Raw genomic sequence first — 21585 nt, forward strand, 5'->3', positions numbered from 1 at the left:
AAATCCATGTATAGGTGGACCCATGCAGTTCAAAGCCAGAGCTCGAGGGTTAACTGTGCTGTGCCTTAGTGAAGATGCGTGAACTAGAACTGTGTGTATCAAGATAGATTCATTCCAAACATGCAACCGTGAGGAAATAAACAAGCTGCAGAAGGCTATGAAAGGTATTAATGCGTTCAGATAAAGCGCAAAACAGTGCAGGACTGTACTGCGGGACAGGTACTCTGTACCGTTCATGAATACAGGCATACCCAGTGAAAGCAGAAGCCTGCTTGGGCATAAAACACCAAATTCAGCATAGTGATTACTTTCCTGGGAGCGAATGGCACCAGGATGGGTTGGCTGGGAGCTTCAGCTGTGTCATTTTTATTTATTAAACCACAGCTGAGGCCAGACGTGGTGGCTCATGCCTGTAATCCCAGCACTTTGGGAGGTCACGGTGGGCGGATCACCTGAGGTGAGGAGTTTGAGACTAGCCTGACCAACATGGTGAAACCCCATCTCTACTAAAAATACAAAAATTAGCTGGGTACGGTGGCGGGCGCCTGTGATCCCAGGTACTCGGGAAGCTAAGGCACAAAAATTGCTTGAACTTGGGAGGCGGAGGTTGCAGCGAGCTGAGATGGTGCCACTGCACTCCAGCCTGGATGACGAGTGAAACTTAGTCTCAAAAACAAAAAACAAAACATAGCTGGAGTAAATGTGGCAAAGTGTTAAGGATGGAGTATTTCCTGTTATTTCTTTGTATATACAGAAACTATTTTATTTTTTATTTATTTTTTATTTTTTTATTTTTTTGAGACGGAGTTTCGCTCTTGTTACCCAGGCTGGAGTGCAATGGCGCGATCTCGGCTCACCGCAACCTCCGCCTCCTGGGTTCAGGCAATTCTCCTGCCTCAGCCTCCTGAGTAGCTGGGATTACAGGCACGCGCCACCATGCCCAGCTAATTTTTTGTATTAGTAGAGACGGGGTTTCACCATGTTGACCAGGATGGTCTCGATCTCTTGACCTCGTGATCCACCCGCCTCGGCCTCCCAAAGTGCTGGGATTACAGGCTTGAGCCACCGTGCCCGGCCACAGAAACTATTTTATAATAAAAAGTTTCAACCTGCCATGCATTTGTAACATTTTCAGATGAATTTGCATACATAGGTTTTAAACTGTGCGTGTGACAGAGACTAGTTTCTTTAGTCTAGAGTCTGTGCTTGGTGCACTCAGGGTTTCAGACCCCCTCAGCTATTGCGAGGGTCTCCTCAGGGGTCTCAGCCCATAGGCAGCTAGGATCAGGATGCACACCTTTTTTTTTTTGAGATGGAGTTTTGCTCTTGTTGCTCAGGCTGGAGTGCAGTGGCGTGATCTCGGCTCACTGCAACCTCTGCCTTCTGGGTTCAAGTGATTCTCCTGGCTCAGCCTCCTGAGCAGCTGGGATCACAGGCATGCACCACCAGGCCCGGCTAATTTTGTATTTTTAGTAGAGACGATTTCTCCATGTTGGTCAGGCTGGTCTTGAACTCCCGACTTCAAGTTATTTGCCTGCCTCAGCCTCCCAGAGTGCTGGGATTCTACCTTTTACGGATAGGAGGATTATGAAGTGTCCAGAGGTGGAGACACTAGGACGTGGGTCATGGTTTAGGGGAGAGGATGTAAAGTGAAATAGCTGCACGGAGATTCTGAATCAAGTGCAGGTTAGAAGCATAGTGCTTCATTGTCTCATTGCACAGGCACTGCCTCCGGGGCATTGGTTTTACTTCTGTTGAGTTTTGCTGACTGCACAGGAGACATTGTCATACCCACAAAGAATAGCAGGGGACATTTTTGCCAGAAGCAGCACCACTATGACATTAGTAAAAATGATTGTAACCCAGACACTCAGGAGGCTGAGGTGGGAGGATCACTTGAGTCCAGGTGTTCAAGACCAGCCTGGGCAACGTAGGGAGATATCTCTAAAATATAAAATAGCCAGGCATATGGCCTGCACCTGTACATAGTCTCACCTACTCAGGAGGTTAGGGCAGGAGGATCCCTTGAACCCAGGAGGATGGAGGCTGCAGTGAGCTATGATAGCACCACGGCACTCCAGCCTGGGCAACAGAGCAAGACCCTGTCTCTTTAAAAAAAATAAAGACTGGGCTTGATGGCTCACGCCTGTAATCCCAGCACTTTGGGAGACTGAGGTGGGTGGATCATGAGGTCAGGGGTTCAAGACCAGCCTGGCCAAGATATCGAAACCCCATCTCTACTAAAAATACAAAAATTAGCCACGTGTAATGGCAGGTGCCTGTAATCCCAGCTACACAGGAGGCTGAGGCAGGAGAATCGCTTGAACCTGGGGGACGCAGGTTGCAGTGAGCTGAGATTGCACCTCTGCACTCCAGCCTGGGTGACAGAGTGAGATCTGTCTCAAAAAAAAAAAAAAAAAAAAGATTGTAAGCAGCAAATGTCAACTTGAGTTAGTAGTTGAAAAAATAGGCAAGCAGGAGTTCAAAGGGTGGGAACAAATCAGTGACGCGTGAACAGACCGATTTATGAGGGCAGGGGACAGAGTCCAGCAGCCGCTCAGAGGCCTTTCTGCTCCTGTCGACACAAGTGCGTCACATGCAGAGCCCTGGGCCCTCCTGTGTCGTTTGAAAGGATGGGGTGAAGGCCTGGGTTACCGTGGGGGCACAAGGTGCCCACAGGTGGGGGATGAGGAGGCCTTGGCCCATTGTGGGAGCGGGCAGTGTGGGAGACCCCCGAGGGCTCTTGAGCATTCCCTGGTGCCTCACCGCGGCCAGCTGGGGGCATCTTCCAGCTGCGGCTCAGCCTTCAACAGTCAAAAGCCAGCATCACCCACAGCGCCCTCCCCAGATCCATCCTAGGTTCTGCTGAGGTTCTAGGTGGGACTTTCAAAAGCAGAAGAAATGACGCTGAAACTGAAAGGAGTTTGCCATTAGGGAGAAATGCTTTATTTCACCAGATGACAAACTTCAGGGTTTCTGATGAAAGTTGCTGCAATTTCTTCTTTCTCCTCCAGGCCTGATTCTGTACCTCTCCCCTGTCCTCCATCCTTTTTGCCACAGTGGGGGAAGCCCTGAAAAACCCTGGTGTTTTCAGAGGCTGTGGGGAGCCCAAGGAAGGGGAAGGAAAGGACGTGGGACTGTCATTTACCAACTGTTCAGTTCCTGATCAGGTTCCCCAAGAAGCAGCTGGGACTCTCCAACCCGACCTCACCTCCCCTGGGGTCCCTGTCTCAAGGCAGATGGCACCTCCATGGCTATCCCTGCCACACACCCTCAGACCCCTCCCTGCTCCCTTGGTTTCTCGGCCCTCCATCCTTCACTGCCTCCTGCCTTTCCCTGTCTGCCCTTCTCGGGACCCAGGCTCCTTGTGTCTGCCTGCAAACATGCTCAGGTCTCCCAATCTTAGAAACAAGGTCTAGGCCAGGCGCAGTGGCTCATGCCTGTAATCCCAGCAATTTGGGAGGCCAAGGCAGGCAGATCACCTGATGTTGGGAGTTTGAGACTAGCCTGACCAACATGGAGAAACCCTGTCTGCACTAAAAACACAAAATTAGCCAGACGTGATGGCACATGCCTGTAATCCCAGCTACTTGGGAGGCTGAGGCAGGAGAATCACTTGAACCCAGGACGCAGAAGTTGTGGTGAGCTGAGATTACACCGTTGCACTCCAGCCTGGGCAACAGAGCAAAACTCCATTTCAAAAAAAAACAAGGTCTGGGCTCCCTGAATAACCTCTCTCTTGCATTTCACAAACATGTGCTTTTGGAGAGTAGTTTATGCTCTTGAATTGACTCACTGCTCCCACGTCCTCCTGCTGCCATCCAGGGCCCGCCCGTTCCCCTCCGGCCTCCTGTTGGCCAAGCCCACCCTTGGCCAGGCCCTGAGGCAGCTCGAAGTGAACTGTCCAGCCTCTCAGCCACATTGGACACCCTGACTGTCCCCTGCCCTGGGCCTCTCTCCCCTGTGGTCTTTGAGGCCTTGACTACTGAGGGGACTGCTCCTTGACCTCCTCCCTACTCTTAGTTTTTTTTTTTTTTTGAGGTGGAGTCTCGCTCTGTCGCCAGTCTGGAATGCAATGGCGTGATATCGGCTCACTGCAACCTCTGCCTTCCAGGTTCAAGCGATTTTCCTGCCTCAGCCTCCCAAGTAGCTGGGACTACAGGTGTGCGCCACCATGCCCAGCTGATTTTTGTATTTTTAGTAGAGATGGGGTTTCACCATGTTGGCCAGCATGACCTCGATCTCTGGACCTCATGCCTTGACCTCCCAAAGTGCTTGGATTACAGGTGTGAGCCACTGCACCTGGCCGGTTTTTCTTTCTTTCTTTCTTTTTCTTTTTTTTAGTCACAGCTTTATTGAGATGTAATTCACATTCTCTGTGCTGTCCCCGTCTGGAAGTTTACCGTATTCAGAGTTGCACAGTTCCCCACAGTTGACTTTAGACCACCCCAGAGGGAACCACGTGCCTCTTAGTGGTCACCCTCCATTTCCCCGCAGTGCTCTCCAGGCCCAGGCATCATGAATCTGCGTTGGGCCTCTGATTTGCCCTCATTTTCACCTTCTCTGTCAATCCACGGTGCAGCCTTTGCTCTGGTCCTCACCCCAGAAACCCCTCTCACAGCACAGGTCTGGATTCCAGCTGTGCTGATGCTACCCTGAAGCCCTCTGCACCCTTACCCCAGATGGCAGCCTCTTCCTGGCTGGTCCACGCCCCAGCCTGGCCTTCTGCTACCTTCCCCAGCTCCAGGCTCCTGCGGCACCTTTTCTCCTAACCCCCTCACCGCTCCTAAGTCCTTATGCTGGTATACACTGCCTCATGCTTCCTACACCTCCATGCACTTTTCATACCTCCTCATACCTCCACACTTCACATCTCCTCACACCTCCCATAGCTCCACACACTTTTCACACCTACTCACACCTCCACACTTCACACCTACTCACACCTCACACAGCTCCACACTTCACACCTACTCATACCTCACACAGTTCCACACACTTTTCACACCTCCTCACACCTCCACACTTCACATCTACTCACACCTCCCACAGCTCCACACACTTTTCACACCTCCTCACACCTCCACACCTCACACCTCCCACAGCTCCACACACTTTTCACACCTACTCACACCTCACACCTCCACACTTCACACCTCCTCACACCACACAACACACACTTTTCACACCTCCCACCTCCCACTCACACCTCCTCATGTCTCCCACACCTTTACACACGTTTCATACCTCCTGTTATGGTTTGGCTGTGTCCCCATCCAAATCTCAACTTGAATTGTATCTCCCAGAATTCCCACATGTTGTGGAAGGGACCCAGGAGGAGGTAATTGAATCATGAGGGCTGGTCTTTCCCATGCTATTCTTGTGATAGTGAATAAGTCTCATAAGATCTGATGACTTTATCAGGGGTTTCCACCTTTGCTTCTTCCTCATTTTTTTTCTCTGGCCACCACCATGTAAGAAGTGCCTTTCCCCTCCTACCATGATTCTGAGGCCCCCTCCCAGCCATGTGGAACTGTAAATCCTATTAAACCTCTTTTTTTTCCCAGTCTTGGGTATGTCTTTATCAGCAGTGTGAAAATGTACTGATACAGTAAATTGGTACCAGGAGTAGGTATTGCTGAAAACATACCCAAACATGTGCAACTGACTTTGGAACTGGGTAACAGACAGAGATTGCAACAGTTGAGGGCTCAGAAGAAGACAAGAAAGTGTGGGAAAGTTTGGAACTTCCTAGAGACTTGTTGAATGGCTTTGCCCAAAATCCTGATAGTGATATGGACGATAAAATCCAGGCTGAGACTGTCTCAGATGAAGATGAGGAACTTGTTGGTACTGTTAAAGCCAACAGTCAGCAAAGTTGACTGTTGTTATTGTTTTAGCAAAGACATTGGTGGCATTTTGTCCCAGCTCTAGAGATCTGTGGAACTCTGAACTTCAGAGAGAGGATTTAGGGTATCTGGCAGAAGAAATTTCTAAGCAGCGAAGGATTCAAGAGGTGACTTGGGTACTCTTAAAGGCATTCCATTTTAAAAGGAAAACAGAGCATAAAAATTCAGATAATTTGCAGCCTGAGTATGTAATAGAAAGGAAAAACCCATTTTCTGAGAAGAAATTTAACCTAGCTACAGAAATGTACATAAGTAGCGAAGAGCCTAATGTTAATCTCCAAGAACATGGGGAAGATGTCCTAGGCCATGTCAGAAATGGCAGCCCCTCATCATAGGCCCTGAGGTCCAGGAGGAAAAAGGAGTTTGGTGGGCTGGACCCAGGGTCTCTATGCTGTGTGCACCCTAGGGACTTGGTGCCCTGTGTCCCAGCTACTCCAGCCATGGCTGAAGGGGGCCAATGTAGAGCTCAGGCTGTGGCTTCAGAGGGTGGAAGCCCTAAGCCTTGGCAGTTTCCATGTGGTGTTGAGCCTGTGGGTGCACAGAAGTCAAGAACTGAGGTTTGGGAACCTCCACCTAGATCTCAGAAGATGTATAGAAACACCTGGATGCCCAGGCAGAAGTTTGCTGTCGGTGTGGGGCCCTCATGGAGAACCTCTGCTAGGGCAGTGCAGATGGGAAATGTGGGGTCAGAGCCCCCACACAGAGTCCCTACTGGGGCACTGCCTAGTGGAGCTGTGAGAAGAGGGCCACTGTCCTCCAGACCCCAGAATGGTAGATCCACCAACAGCTCGCACCGTGTGCCTGGAAAAGCCGTAGACACCCAATGCCAGCCTGTGAAAGTGGCCAGGAGGGAGGCTGTACCCTGTAAAGTCACAGGGGTGGAGCTTCCCAAGACCATGGGAGCTCACCTCTTGCATCACCATGACCTGGGTGTGAGACATGGAGTCAAAGGAGATAATTTTAGAGCTTTAAAATTTGACTGCCCTGCTGGATTTCAGACAGACTTGCACGAGCCCTGTAACCCCTTTGTTTTGGCAGATTTCTCCCGTTTGGAATGGCTGTATTTACCCAATGCCTGTACCCCCATTGTATCTAGGAGTAAGTAGCTTGCTTCTGATTTTACAGACTCTTAGGCAGAAGGGACTTGCCTTCTCTCAGGTGGGACTTTGGACTGTGGACTTTTGGGTTAATGTGGAAATGAATTAAGACTTTGGAGTACTGTTGGGAAGGCATGATTGGTTTTGAAATGTGAGGACATGAGATTTGGAGGGGCCAGGGTCGGAATGATATGGTTTGGCTGTGTCCCACCCAAATCTCAATTTTAATCATATCTCCTGGAGTTCCCATGTGTTGTGGGAGGGACCCAGGGGAAGTAATAGAATCATGGGAGCCAGCATTTCCTGTGCTGTTCTCATGATAGTGAATAAGTCTCACGAGATCTGATGGGTTCATCAGGGGTTTCCGCTTTTGCTTCTTCCTCATTTTTTTTTCTCTTGCTGCTGCCATGTAAGAAGTGCCTTTTGCTTCCCACCATGATTCTGAGGCCTTCTCAGCCATGTGGAACTGTAAATCCAGTTAAACCTCTTTTTCTTCCAAGTCTCAGATATGTCTTTATCAGCAGCATGAAAATGGACTAATACATCTCCTCACACCTCCCATGCCTCCACACTATTTACACCTCCCCACACCTCCCACACCTCCACACACTTTTTACAATTCCCACACCTCTTCACACCTCCCACAGCTCCTCACCTGCCACACCTCCTCACACCTTCTATAATTCCCAACACCTCCTCACACCTCCCATGCCTCCCCATGCATTCCCACACCTCTCACACCTCCCACTCACACCTCCCATGCCTCTCCATGCATTCCCACACCTCTCACACCTCCCACTCACACCTCCCATGCCTCCCCATGCATTCCCACACCTCTCACACCTCCCACTCACACCTCCTCACACCTCCCATGCCTCCCCATGCATTCCCACACCTCTCACACCTCCCACTCACACCTCCTCACGCCTCCCATGCCTCCCCATGCATTCCCACACCTCTCACACCTCCCACGCACGCCTCCCATGCCTCCCCATGCATTCCCACACCTCTCACACCTCCCACTCACACCTCCTCACACCTCCCACGCCTCCCACACCACTGGTGCTTATTACTGACATGTCTGCCTGTGTGTTTCTCCAGACAGGCCCAGCTTCTCCTTTCCACAATTCTTGGTCCAACCCAGTGTCTGGTGCAGACTCAGTGCTCAGTATCCGTTGACCTGAACGCCACCAGTCGGAAAGCCAGGATGATGTGAATTTTCATCTGGCCTCATCTGTTCCTTAGCCTCTCACAGGGGTCATATCTCCCTGTTTTTCATTTTTGTACATCTGAGGTCACTGAGCAGGGGGTGCCTGCGCTGTTAAAGCACCATAGAGTATGACAGGGGAATTCATGTCTGCCTCCCCACAGGAGCCACCTCCCCTCCTAGCTGAGTTCCTGCCGAGGTCGGTGGGAGCCCGTGCAGACTGGCAGAGATGGGCAGCCGGATATGAGAGCCCAGCCAGCCAGAGAGCTGGGGTGAGCCAGGAGGCTTAGCTCCAGTTCTGGACACCCATCAATCTTTAGCAAAGTCTCGGAACACAGAAAGGAGTGGGTGGGAGAGTTTAGATTTATTTTTTTCGAAAACTTGGTTCAAACATTTATGCCCTTTAATTAATGAGGGCAGAAGTTGTACTGAAATTATATATGTGTGTGCCCTGACATTATCTATATCATAAGTTATATAGATAATATAAGCGCATATGTATATTATTTCAGTTTCACATGCCAGGAATTCAAACACAGCTTTAAGGAACTTAAGTTTAATTATTAACTTGAAGGATTAAGGAAGAGTTTCTAAGCACAGCTTGAATAGAGTCTATTGAATTCTATCTATCTATGTATATAGATAGATAGAGATATATTTTGAAATGGAGTTTCGCTCTTGTTGCCCAGGTTGGAGTGCAATGGCGTGATCTCAGCTCACTGCGACTTCCGCCTCCTGGTCAGGCAATTCTGCCTCAGCCTCCTGAGTAGCTAGGATTATAGGCACCTGCCACCACACCCAACTAATTTTATATTTTTACTGGGGGTGGGGTGGGGCAGAGTCGACCAAGCTAGTCTTGAGCTCTTGACCTCATGTGATCCGCCTGCCTCAGCCTCCCAAAGTTCTGGGATTACAGGCGTGAGCCACCACACTCAGGGTGAATTCAAGATACATTGCCACAAATTATAAAAAGTAGAGCTATTCAAAACCATGGTCAAGGCTTTTATTTTGATGTTGTTAGCACCTGACTTTGAGCTTGGGAGGATCAAAATGACTGATTTAATGTCAGATTGTGCCTTGATATGCTGATGACTTTTTCCCTCCAGGCAGGGGTGTGGACCTCCTGATGAAAGGAATGAAGGTTTGTGAGTTATCCACAGCTTGGCTGGCAGAAGTCATCCTTCCCCTTCAAGGATAGAATGGTGAACTCCAGGGTCTTCTTGTAGTCAGTGCATTTCTTGATGTGTGTTCATGTTCTCGGGGCAAAGGCCAGGAGCATCTGAAAGTTGCTGTTGCTTCTCCTTTCTTGTTGTTATTGTTATTATTACTCTTATTTATTTATTTTGAGACAAAGTCTCGCTCTTGTCCCCCAGGCTGGAGTGCAGTGGCGCGATCTCGGCTCACTGCAACCTCTGCCTCCCGGGTTCAAGCGATTTTCCTGCTTCAGCCTCCTGAGTAGCTGGGATTATAGGCACCCACCACCATGCCCAGCTAATTTTTGTATTTTTAGTTGAGACAGGGTTTTACCATGTTGGCCAGGGTGGTCTTGAACTCCTGACTTCAGGTGATCCCCCCGCCTCAGCCTCCCACAGTGCTGGGATATATGCGTGAGCCACCACACCTGAACTACTATTACTCTTATTAAAGCTGCATTGAACCTTCTGTTCATACTTGGTTTCACAGGGCAGTGCTTCCCAAACTCTATTCTGGGAATGCTCATTAAGAAGACTGCAATTGGGCAAATAAATTTGGAAACCGCTGTATACCATATGTTTCTCTTGAAGATTGACAATACATTTGCCTTTGAAAGGCTCTGAGAATTCCTGCGGGGGAAAAACGTTTTCCTAGCAGTTTCTAAATTTGTTTGATCACATGACATTTATTTTCAAATATTTCTTACCAATTTCTAGTTCTGCTGGAACACCTTGAGAAGGCCTGCTTCCGAATAAATTCTTGCAAGTGGAATTTTTGGGGCAAAGAATATGCACGTTTATATATGGTGGCCAGGAGTGCTGCAATACAGCCGTGTTGCGTGTTGGGTAAGAGTAATCCAGGCGCGTTAACTGGGTTACCTACCGCTCAGCAAACCCCAGTATGTGGGCAAAATATCAAAACAGGTTTTGCTTATTTCCTTGAATGGGGCAAACACTTTTAAAAAAAATTCCGTAGTTTCTTCTCTTCACTTTGGTATTTGTTCTTCTCTTCACTTGGTATCTGTGAAGAAGTCTCAGTTATTAAAAGCAAGATTCTTTAGGACTGTTTCATGGAAAGGCGTCGTTCCCCGTTTCATGAAATCGGTAGCATATTTTGTAATGGAACTTTGGAGTCATGTATTAATCTATTTCTTGTTTCTAAGAGAGGTTGTTTGGTAGCTTTTTTAAAATGGGTATCAGAGAAATACCAAAGATGATGTGTCTTGCCTAAAATCCCGTGGTGGGTTGTCAGATAAAGCTGAACCAGGACTCCTTTAAAGGAAGGTCACTATACTGAGCCGTCTGTTGTTCTGTTACCAGAGGAAAATATTTTGATGTATTTATGGTACAAACCCCTGCCTCCTTCCTACTTCCAAAAAGGATTTATGACAAAGAGAAAACTCACAGCAGAACCAAGTAATTCCTGTAGAAGGTTGGAAGACTCACCTGTGATGCTCTGGGGAGGTTATAAAGGGGGAAGAGGTGCTTACTTAAATAGGAATGGCTGGGTGCAGTGGCTCACACCTGTAATCCCAGCACTTCGGGAGGCCAAGGTGGGAGGATCACTTGAGGTCAGGTTTGAGCCACCGTGCCTGGCCGTCATAAGATCATTATCGTTTGGGTTTTTTTTAAGAGATGAGCCCTCACACTATGTTGGTGAGGGTGGTCTCGAACTCCTGGGCTCAAGCAATCCTCCCAGTTCAGCCTCCTCCCTAAGAAGCAGCAGAGAGCAGATTTGACCAGGGGATTCATGAGGGCGAGGAGGACCAGGTGTGGATGCAGTTGAGCACAGAGGGCTTCAGGGGCTTCAGGGGGCTGTGGTAGCAAAGGCCTCGGGGCCAAGGGTAGGTGTAGGAACTCCATGAAGAGTGGTTTGCTTCGAAGTGGGGAATGAGAGTCTTCTTCCCCTACCCCCCCAGCTTTGTTGAGGTTTAATTGACAAAGATGGAATATATCCGAAGTCTGCACCATGATGTTTTGATATACGTAAGGAATGATCCCCACAATCAAGCTAGTTAACATATCCATCACCTCACAGTGTTGCTCACTCTTGTTTTGTGGTGAGAACACTTAAGATCTCTCTTAGCAGATTTCAAGTATACCATACATTGTTACTGACTGTAGTCATGCTGCAGGAGAGCTCCCCGGGACTTACTCAACATGGCTGGAGGACGCTACGCTAAGCGCAATAAGCCAGGCACAGAAACACAAATAGATCCCACTTACATGTGGAATCTAAACAAGTTAGAACTCATAGAAACAGAGTAGAGTGGTGGTTGCCAGGGGCCGGGTGGGGCGGCCGGAGAATGGAGAGATGTTGGTCGGAGTCCAGACTTGCTGGAACGGGGGTCTTCAGATGCTCTACAGATTATTTCTGAAAAGCTGTCCTCTCTCCTTCACTCTTCCACACCCTTTCTTTCCTTCTCCCAGTACCGTACTGCAACCCTGCTAAACAGAAGGGATCCATGTGTAACTGCTCCACAGGCTACGCCCGACCCCCAGAGAGCCCCCACTGAGATCCCCAAGAGCCTGGGCCCCTGCTTGACTCTCCAGCACGTGCTGTGGCAGTAGCGGCAGCCCTGTCTGGGCAGTGGAAGCTTGAGTGGACACCTGCTTTCTGCTGCCTCTTTACCTTCTCGGAAGGCTCCGCCGGGCTCTCGGCCGCCCAGTGTGTGTGGGCACTTCAGCAATCGTGAAGACTTAGAAAAGAGCTTGAGAAATGCCAGTGTGCAATATTTCTCTTTTGGAAAACAGTCCAATTTGAGACTTCTGTAGTCCAAAGATGTTTTGTTATTTTAAATGTACTGTAAAGTTTGAGGCTTGGGTAGGCAGACACTTATTAATTCTAATAAAGAGAGTGGACTGTTCATCTTAAATAAGAATCTTAAGGTCGGGTGTGTAATCCCGGCTCATGCCTGTAATCCCAGCATTTTGGAAGGCTGAGGTGGGTGGATCACCTGAGGTCAGAAGTTCAAGACCAGCCTGGCTAACATGGAGAAACCCTGTCTGTACTAAAAAAAAAAAAACAAAAAAAAAAACAAAATTAGCCGGGCATGGTGGCGCATGCCTATAGTCCCAGCTACTTGGGAGGCTGAGACAGGAGAATCGCTTGAACCCGGGAGGTGGAGGTTGCAGTGAGCCGAGATTGAGCTATTGCACTTCAGCCTAGACAAGAGCAAAACTTTGTCTCAAAACAAAATTGTGCAGCATAAGAAATGTTTGACATAACAAATGTAGATGTTTCAATTACAAAAAATGTGCCCCAGCGCCAGGGTATGAAGGGGCAGAGGAATTCCAAGTGACGGTATCAGTCTAGTTCTGTCAACATAACGAACCCCAACCTGCCATGTTTTTCTGTCGTTGCAGGTGATTTTCAAAGCCAAGTCAAAATATTCTCCAGAATTACTCAAATACCGGTAAGTAACATGGGGCATCTGTCTCTGGGGTAGAAGGGGAAGGTGCCGACACAGGAATCTCATCTCTCCATTGGGGACACTTCGCTCCTCTGTGAACCGCTGGAAACAGTCCTGCCTGCTGGCTGTTTGCCCACAAGCATCGTGTGCATTGCCGGTAAGGGTCGGGTCATCGAATCATGACCTCATGAATCACGGGGCTTGCATCATACTTACCCAATTCAGAAATAAAAGCCTGGTGCCTTTCCTAACAGGAGGAAATAGAGGGGAATAAAATAGGTGTCTCTAAACCTTTCTAAGGCACTTGGGAAGTAAGAGCCTCAGCAGAAGGAAATGGGGTTCCTTGAAGATGCTGGTGCTTGGCCAGGTGCTTCCCCTTCCGCATCCTGCACTTCCCATGCTCTCACTGTAGGTGCGGGTGCAGGTGCAGATGTGGGTGCAGGTGCAGATGTGGGTGCGGGTGCGGGTGCAGATGTGGGTGCAGATGCGGGTGCGGGTGCAGATGTGGGTGCGGGTGCAGGTGCAGATGTGGGTGCAGGTGCAGATGTGGGTGCAGATGGTGCTGGTGTGGGTGCAGGTGCAGATGTGGGTGCAGATGTAGGTGCAGATGTGGGTACAGGTGCAGGTGCAGATGTGGGTGCAGATGGTGCAGATGTGGGTGCAGGTGCAGATGAGGGTGCAGATGTGGTTGCAGATGTGGGTGCAGATGTGGGTGCGGGTGTAGATGTGGGTGCAGGTGCGGGTGCGGGTGCAGATGCGGGTGCAGATGTGGGTGCGGGTGCAGGTGCAGATGTGGGTGCAGGTGCAGATGCGGGTGCAGATGTGGTTGCAGATGTGGGTGCAGATGTGGGTGTGGGTGTAGATGTGGGTGCAGGTGCGGGTGCGGGTGCAGATGCGGGTGCAGATGTGGGTGCGGGTGCAGGTGCAGATGTGGGTGCAGGTGCAGATGCGGGTGCAGATGTGGTTGCAGATGTGGGTGCAGATGTGGGTGCGGGTGTAGATGTGGGTGCAGGTGCGGGTGCGGGTGCAGATGCGGGTGCAGATGTGGGTGCGGGTGCAGGTGCAGATGCGGGTGTGGGTGCAGGTGCAGATGTGGGTATCCATTCCCATACAGAAATACCATTCTGACCATTCAGTACTCATTTAGGCACCACGAGGAAACGGTATTATAGTTGAGAAGTGTACACTCTATTTGAAGGTGGCTTAAATAACACAAAGGCTTGGAGAATCAGGCAAAGCAGAATATGCAACATGCTGAAAGCATGGACCCGGGGAGGCATGGACATTTTTTGGAAGAAGAGAGGCTTGTGCTGGGTGTAATCTGGAAGGGAACCTCTTCAGTTATGTGAGGAGGTGGATCTGCATTTCCTATGGAGGGGTTCATAGCTCTCCCCAGATTTTCAAAGAGGCCTGTGATGTCCGTAAGGCCAAGAGCTAGTGGCTTAAAGAATACTCAAGTTTGGCCGGGCGCGGTGGCTCACGCCTGTAACCCTAGCACTTTGGGAGGCCAAGGTGGGTGGGTCACCAGAGGTCAGGAGTTTGATACCAGCCTGGCCGATATAGTGAAACCCTGTCTCTACTAAAAATTCAAAAATTAGCCGGGCAAGGTAGCATACCTCTGTTTTTTCCGCTACTTGGGAGGTTAAGGTGGGAAGATCACTTGAGCCCAGGAGATAGAAGTTGCAGTGAGCCAAGATTGCCCCACTGTGCTCCAGCCTGGGCAGCAGAGTGAGAATTTGTCTCAAAAAAAAGGTCAGGTTTGACTGGGGTTGGGGGAGGAGAACAGGCTTCTGGAGGAGGTGAGGGGGTGCAGCGTGAGTCCAGGGGTTCTGGAATATCTGCCCAGGAGAATTTCACCACCACCAGCAAACATTTCTGAAAAGGTGACTCTGGCCATCGCCTCCTGGGGTCAAAATGAAAAACTATTTTGTCACTTTTTTTTTTTTTTTTTTTTGAGACAGACTCACTCTGTTGCCAGGCTGGAGTGCAATGGCGTGATCTCGGCTCACTGCAACCCCAGCCTCCCATATTCAAGCAATTCTCCTGCCTCAGCCTTGTGAATTGCTGGGACTACAGGCATGCACCACCACGCCCAGCTAATTTTTGTAATTTTAGTAGAGATGGGGTTTCACCATGTTTGTCAGGATGGTCTCAACTCTTGACTGCGTTATCCACCTACTTCCGCAAAGTGCTGGGATTACAGGCATGAGCCATCACTCCTGGCTATTTTTTCACTTTTTAAAATATGTTAAATCATATACATATTTTATTTAAATATATATTATCTAAAAATATGTAAATACTTTTTACTTAAAATTCTGAAGGTGTAATAGTTTAATCCTGAGTTTATGTCCAAGGAAACCAGTTCAGAAAGTTTCTCTGAAGTTCAGAAGGTTCTGTGAAGGTTCTTGGGCCCCTGGCTTGTACCCTTACGAGACTGACTGGCCCCGGCTTTGTTTTGTTCTTCGCCTGATCTTGCTGTCTCCCTTCACTACTTTCTGCATAGCTCAGTTCACATCGCTACCAACTCACGTGGAACTTCAGCGTCTGCTGTGAAATGATGTTGGTTCCACGGAGAGCGATTTAAAGGACAGGTTGAGTGTCCCTAATCTGAAATGCTTGGGACCAAAAGTGTTTCAGATTTCAGAGATTTTTGGATTTTGAAATATTTGCATATAAAGGCCAGGCATGGTGGCTCATGCCTGTAATCCCAGCACTTTGGGAGGCCAAAGCGGGTGGATCATTTGAGGTCAGGAGTTTGAGACCAGTCTGGCTAACATGGTGAAACCCCGTTTCTACTAAAAATACAAAAATGAGCTGGGGCGGTGGTGGGCACCTGTAGTCCCAGCTACTCAGGAGGCTGAGACGGGAGAATCGCTTGAACCCGGGAGGTGGAGGTTGCAGTGAGTGGAGATCATGCCATTGCACTCTAGCCTGGGCAACACAGCGACTCCATCTGAAAAAAAAGGAAAAAGAAATATTTGTATATACATAATGAGATATGGGGGGATGGGATGGGACATAAGTCTAATGTGAAATTTATTAATGTTTCAGATACACCTTATACATGTATCCTGAAGGGAGTTTTATACAATCTTTTTAATAATACTGCGTAAAACAGTTTTAACTGTGTTTTGACTGCAATCTATCACATGAAGTCAGGTGTGGAATTCCCCATTTGTGGCATCATGTTGACTGACACTCAGTTTCAGATTTTGGAGCATTTCGGATTTTGAATTTTTGGGTTAGGGATGTTCAACCTGTATGAAGTACAAGTCGACAGTCCCCTCTCTTCTCCAGTGACAAAATAGTAGCTTCTCCTCTGCATCTATGGTCTTTGCTTGGCAACCCCTAACCAGAAATGTAAGTCAAAGCATGAGTGAAGATGGAGATGGGAGGATAAATTCTGTCTGATTGGACCACAGAACTGAGTTTATCTTGGAAACAGTTGAGGCGGGGGTAATTAGATGTCTTCTAGAGGTGGAATATGAAAGCACTGGTCAGAAAGGAAATTCTTTAAAAAGCTTTCAACCAGCTGTGCTCAGGGGCTCACGCCTGTAATCCCAGCACTTTAGGAAGCCAAGGCGGGCGGATCACCTGAGGTCAGGAGTTCGAGACCAGCCTGTCCAACATGGACAAACCATGTCTCTACTAAAAATACAAAAAAATTAGCTGGGCATGGTGGTGCGCGCCTGTAATCCTAGCTACTCGGGAGGCTGAGGCAGGAGAACTGCTTGAACCCGGGAGGCGGAGGTTGCAGTGAGCCGAGATGGCACTATTGCACTCCAGCCTGGGCAACAAGAGCAAAACTCCATCTCAAAAAAAAAAAAAAGCTTTCAACCTCTGAGCACAGGGACTGGGTCTTCAGGGGAGAAGACATGTGGGTGGGGCAGTTGTCGCTTGATCCTTGAGCCACCGTATACCTCGAAGACAAGCTGTGCTGACGTGTGGCTGCATTTTATTGGAAAGGGATTTGCAGACATGAAGGGAGAAGATGGGGAGAAATATAGTTGGATCCAGATGTTAAAAGTGAGACGTTTGGGGTTGGGCCTGGTGGCTCACACCTCTAGTCTCAGCACTTTGGGAGGCAGAGGTGGGTGGATCACCTGAGATCAGGAGTTTGAGACCATCCTGGCTAACAGAGTGAAATTGTGTCTCTACTAAAAATAGAAAAATTAGCCAGGCATGGTGGCACGCACTTTTAGTCCCAGCTACTCAAGGAGCCTGAGGCAGGAGAATCACTTGAACTCAGGAAGCCAAGGTTGCAGTAAGCCAAGATTGCACCATTGCACACCAGCCTGGGCAACAAGAACAAAAACTCAATTAAAAAAAAAATCCAATGCAAGACACCCAAAAAGAAAGAAAGAAGAAAAAGCGAGATGTTTGGGCCAGCGAAGTTGGAGAGTCCCTTGAAGCAGGAGGGTGAGGTTTCAGCGGGAGCTGCCTGTTAACCCAATCCTTGTAGTTTTGTTGCCAAATACAAAGAAATACTAGGAGTTACTTCTGCGTAGGCACATCTTTACTCTCATTTATACAGTTCCTCAGTTCTCTTAAACCAGGTGCCACTAGAGACATTTCAGGCCACAGTCTTGAGATGGTTTGGTATGTTGGCTTCTAAATAGATTGGCTTTCGTAATTTAATCATGACTCACCTGAAATAAAACAGGAGCCATTAGTCTAGAACTAGTTGAAACTTTCCACTCCAATCCATTCCTGTAGCAATTCACTGGTTTTGAAGATAATTTATATTCAACTCAGCCAAGAACCACTTTATTTTTCACTTAAAGTCACCTCTACCCTCCCACATCTGCTAGCTCAGAGTTTTGCTTGAGTGGAAGCCAGTGTGATTCAGGCTTTCTCTTTCTCAGTCTATGTATTTAATTTACTCGGTTTAAGAAACGTGAATATTTGGCATGGGAGTGCTCAAGAGCACTTCGATTTTGATTTTAAACATTTTCAACTGTTTGCCCTCCAGCTTTGTGAGTTTTTAAATAAGGAAAAAATATAGCGAGCCAGGTTTTTTGTTTGTTTTTCTTTTTTAAGATGGAGTTTTGCTCTTGCTGCCCAGGCTGGAGTGCAATTGTGCAATTTTGGCTCACTGCAACCTCCACCTCCCGGGTTCAAGTGATTCTCCTGTCTCAGTCTCCTAAGTAGCTGGGATTACAGGTGCCCACCACTAAGCCTGGCTAATTTTTGCTAGAGATGGGGTTTCACCACGTTGGCCAGGCTATTCTTGAACCCCTGACCCCAGATGATCTGCCCTCCTCAGCCTCCCAAAGTGCTGGGATTAGAGGTGTGAGCCACTGCGCCCGGCCTTTTTTTGTTGTTTTTAAGAGACAAGGTCTCACCCAGGCTGGAGTGCAGTGGCAATGGTGCAATCACAGCTCACTGCAGCCTTCATCTCCTGGGCTCAAGCAATCCTCCTGCCTCAGCTTCCTGAGTAGCTGGGAGTACAGGTGCGTGTCACTACATCCAGCTAATTAAAAAAAAAAATTGTAGAGATAAGGTCTTGGTGTGTTGCCCAGGCTGGCCTAGAACTCCTGGACTTAGGTGACTCTCCTGCCTCAGCCTCCCAAAGTGCTGGGATTACAGGTACATGCCACCACGCGTGGCATACTCTTCACTTTCTTTAAGCGAAAAAGCAGTGGCTTATGCTTGTAATCCCAGCGCTTTGGGAGGCTGAGGTGGGAGCATCACTTGAGCTCAGGAGTTCAAGACCAGCCCTGGCAACAGAGCAAGATCCTGTCTCTATAAAATAAAAAAATCAGCTGGGCATGCGGGTACCTGCCTGTGTTCCCAGCTACTCAGAATGCCGAGGTGAGAGGCTCGCTTGGACCTAGGAGGCTGAAGCTGCAGTGAGGTGTGACTGACTGCACTACTGCTCTGCAGCCTGGGCAACAGAGCAAGACCCTGTCTCAAAAAAAAGAAAAAAGAGAAGAAAGAAAGGAAGGGAGGGAGGAAAAGAGAAAGAGAAAGGAAGAAAGGGAGGGGGAGAGAAAGAGAAAGAAAAAGGAAGGGAGGGCGGGAAAGGAAGAAGGAGGGAGGGAAAGAGGAAGGAAGGAAAGGAAGGAAAGAATCAATGGTATTGGGAGATAATTTTTTTTTTTTTGAGATGGAGTCTTGCTGTGTTGCCAGGCTACAGTGGCACCATGCCCAGCTAATTTTTGTATTTTTAGTAGAGATGGGGTTTCAGCATGTTGGTCAGGCTGGTCTCAAACACCTGACATTGCAGTCCACCACCTCAGCCTCCCAAAGTGCTGGGATTAAAGGCATGAGCCACCGTGCCCAGCTGGGAGATAAATTTAAACAATGCTTTACAACTCCTAGCTCTGTCCTCTCATAATGGGAGGTGGGCAGGCGCTGTTGTGTTGGCTGCCTTGAAGACTCCCTCATCCCTGCACTTGCTGACCAGCAGCACTGATCTTTCCGGTCCTGCAGGCAAAGTGGTCTTCCGGGATGCTGGGTCACACTGAAGGCGGTCTTCCGGGATGCTGGGTCACACTGAACGTGGTCTTCCGGGATGCTGGGTCACACTGAAGGCGGTCTTCCAGGATGCTGGGTCACACTGAAGGCGGTCTTCCGGGATGCTGGGTCACACTGAACGTGGTCTTCCGGGATGCTGGGTCACACTGATTGTTTTATTTCCTTGGGTCATTTCTGTCACCATGCCAGGATGAGCTATTTATCCTGACCCTATGGTTTAGGTTAAAAAGAAGTAGTTTTGGGGGCAATGCACAAAACTGTTTCTGTGGAAACACACTTTTTTGGTGCAGTTTATTCTGGCCACCTTTTAAAACTCTCTCTCCACACCTCCAGATCACTCCCCACCACAGCTGCAGGCATAGAGGGGAGGAAAAAAAAACCTCGTTTTGCAAGATAGTTTTGCATTATAAAAGTGATAACGAGCTTATTAGGAAAAACTTTATAAAATAGAAAAAGATAGAAATTTTGTGAATGTAGACATGTGGAAAGAAATAAAGCAAGTCCGCTGAACTTTCCCTTCTCCCAGTGTAAACCTCCCTCCTGCCCTAAGGAGATACAATGATGTATTCCATTGTAGGTTTTTATGCAGATTTCCCAAGACAAAGTTGATGTCTATATATCACATTTCCAATTTTGCTTTAATTTTTAATTTTTAATTTTTTTTTGAGATGGAGTTTCACTCTTGTTGCCCAGGCTGCAGTGTAATGGCGCAATCTTGGCTCACCACAACCCCCGCCTCCCAGGTACAAGCAATTCTGCCTCAGCCTCCCAAGTAGCTGGCATTAAAGGCATGCACCGCCACACCTGGCTAGTTTTTTGTATTTTTAGTAGAGACAGGGTTTCACCATGTAGGCCAGGCTGGTTTCGAACTCCTGACCTCTGGTGATCTACCCACCTCGGCCTCCCAGAGTTCTGGGATTACAGGCATGAGCCACTGTGCCTGGCCCTGCATCCTGACTTTTTAACTTGATGTTAGATCACGCGTATTTTTTTTCATATTGTTTCAAACCTCCCAACACAGCCTCCTCTCTTAAGATAATAGGCTTTTGTTTAGTAGACTAAACAAAACCCCCTAAAGGCTCAGAGGATAGGATGTGATAGATAAAAGTCAAGGGGGAGGAAGATTCTAGGCAGAAAAATCAGCTTGCAGAAAGGCAGGAGGTGGAGACATCCAGACATATTTAAAACAGAGTTGAGCAGCTTGATCAGTGTGTAGCCTCTCTGTAGATGGATCTGCCTCTTGAGTGCTAGGGTCTGGAGGATGCAGGGCAGGGCTTTAGGGCAGAGGTGAATTAGGAAACTATATTAGTTCTGGCCAGAGGTGTGAGACGGTGTGTGAGGCTGGCACAGGAGGCATAGAGCGGGAATGAAGAATCTGCTGACCTTGACAATGGAGTATATAGGGGTGAATATAATCACAGAAGAACATTACGGTTTAAGAGTCTATGAGGCCAGGCACGGTGCCTCACGCCTGTAATCACAGCACTTTGGGAGGCTGAGTTGGGTGGATCACAAGGTCAGGAGTTCAAGACCAGCCTGGCCAACATAGTGAAACCCATCTCTACTAAAAATACAAAAATTAACCAGTGTGGTGGCACATGCCTGTAGTCCCAGCTACTCAGGAGGCTGAGGTGGGAGAATCACTTGAACCCGGGAGGCGGAGGTTGCATTGAGCCGAGACCACACCATTGCACTCCAACCTGGGTGACAGGGTAAGACTCCATCTGAAAGAAAAAAAAAAGTCTATGAAAAGCTATGGCACCTTTAACAGAAATAGGAACACTTAGCGGCATGTTAGAAGAGGCATATTGGGGCTGAGTGTGCTGGCACGGGCCTGTAGTCCTAGCTACTTGGGAGGCTGAGGTGGGAGGATTGCTTGAGCGCAGGAGTTCAAGGCTGCAGTGAGCTATGATTGCACCACTGCACTCCAGCCTGGGTGACAGAGAAAGACCCCAACTCAAAAAAAAAAAACAAAAGGACATTGGGAATTGAGTTTGGGACATGCTGGCTTGAGGGAGCAGCCTCGGAATGTAGGCTCTTAGACACGTGATCAGAGGCATAGCTTGAGACAAAAGATGTTTGAACTCAGTCATACAAAAGTCATGATTGAAGCTACAGAAGCAAGCATATTTTCTGAGGAAGAGTGTAGGCTGGGTGCAGTGGCTCACAGCTGTAATCCCAGCACTTTGGGAGGCCGAGACAGGAGGATCACTTGAGGCCAGGAGTTCGAGGCTACAGTGAGCCATGATTGTGCCACTGCATTCCAGCCTGGGTGACACAGAG

General features: G+C 48.5%; 1 protein-coding gene across 1 annotated transcript in view; it reads left to right on the plus strand.

Moving 5' to 3' along the window:
- The window catches only part of GPR137B (G protein-coupled receptor 137B), a 72533-nt gene that overhangs the window by 16510 nt on the left and 34438 nt on the right, over window positions 1-21585 (plus strand). Inside the window, exon 2 of the mRNA XM_064383622.1 lies at window positions 12773-12822. Coding sequence (XP_064239692.1) covers window positions 12773-12822 — 50 coding nt within the window. The remainder of the gene's footprint in view (window positions 1-12772; window positions 12823-21585) is intronic.

The sequence above is a fragment of the Aotus nancymaae genome, unplaced genomic scaffold (genome assembly GCF_030222135.1).
Source record: "Aotus nancymaae isolate 86718 unplaced genomic scaffold, 86718_ANA_hifiasm-v0.15.2.pri h1tg000032l_0, whole genome shotgun sequence".
Lineage (NCBI taxonomy): Eukaryota > Metazoa > Chordata > Mammalia > Primates > Aotidae > Aotus > Aotus nancymaae.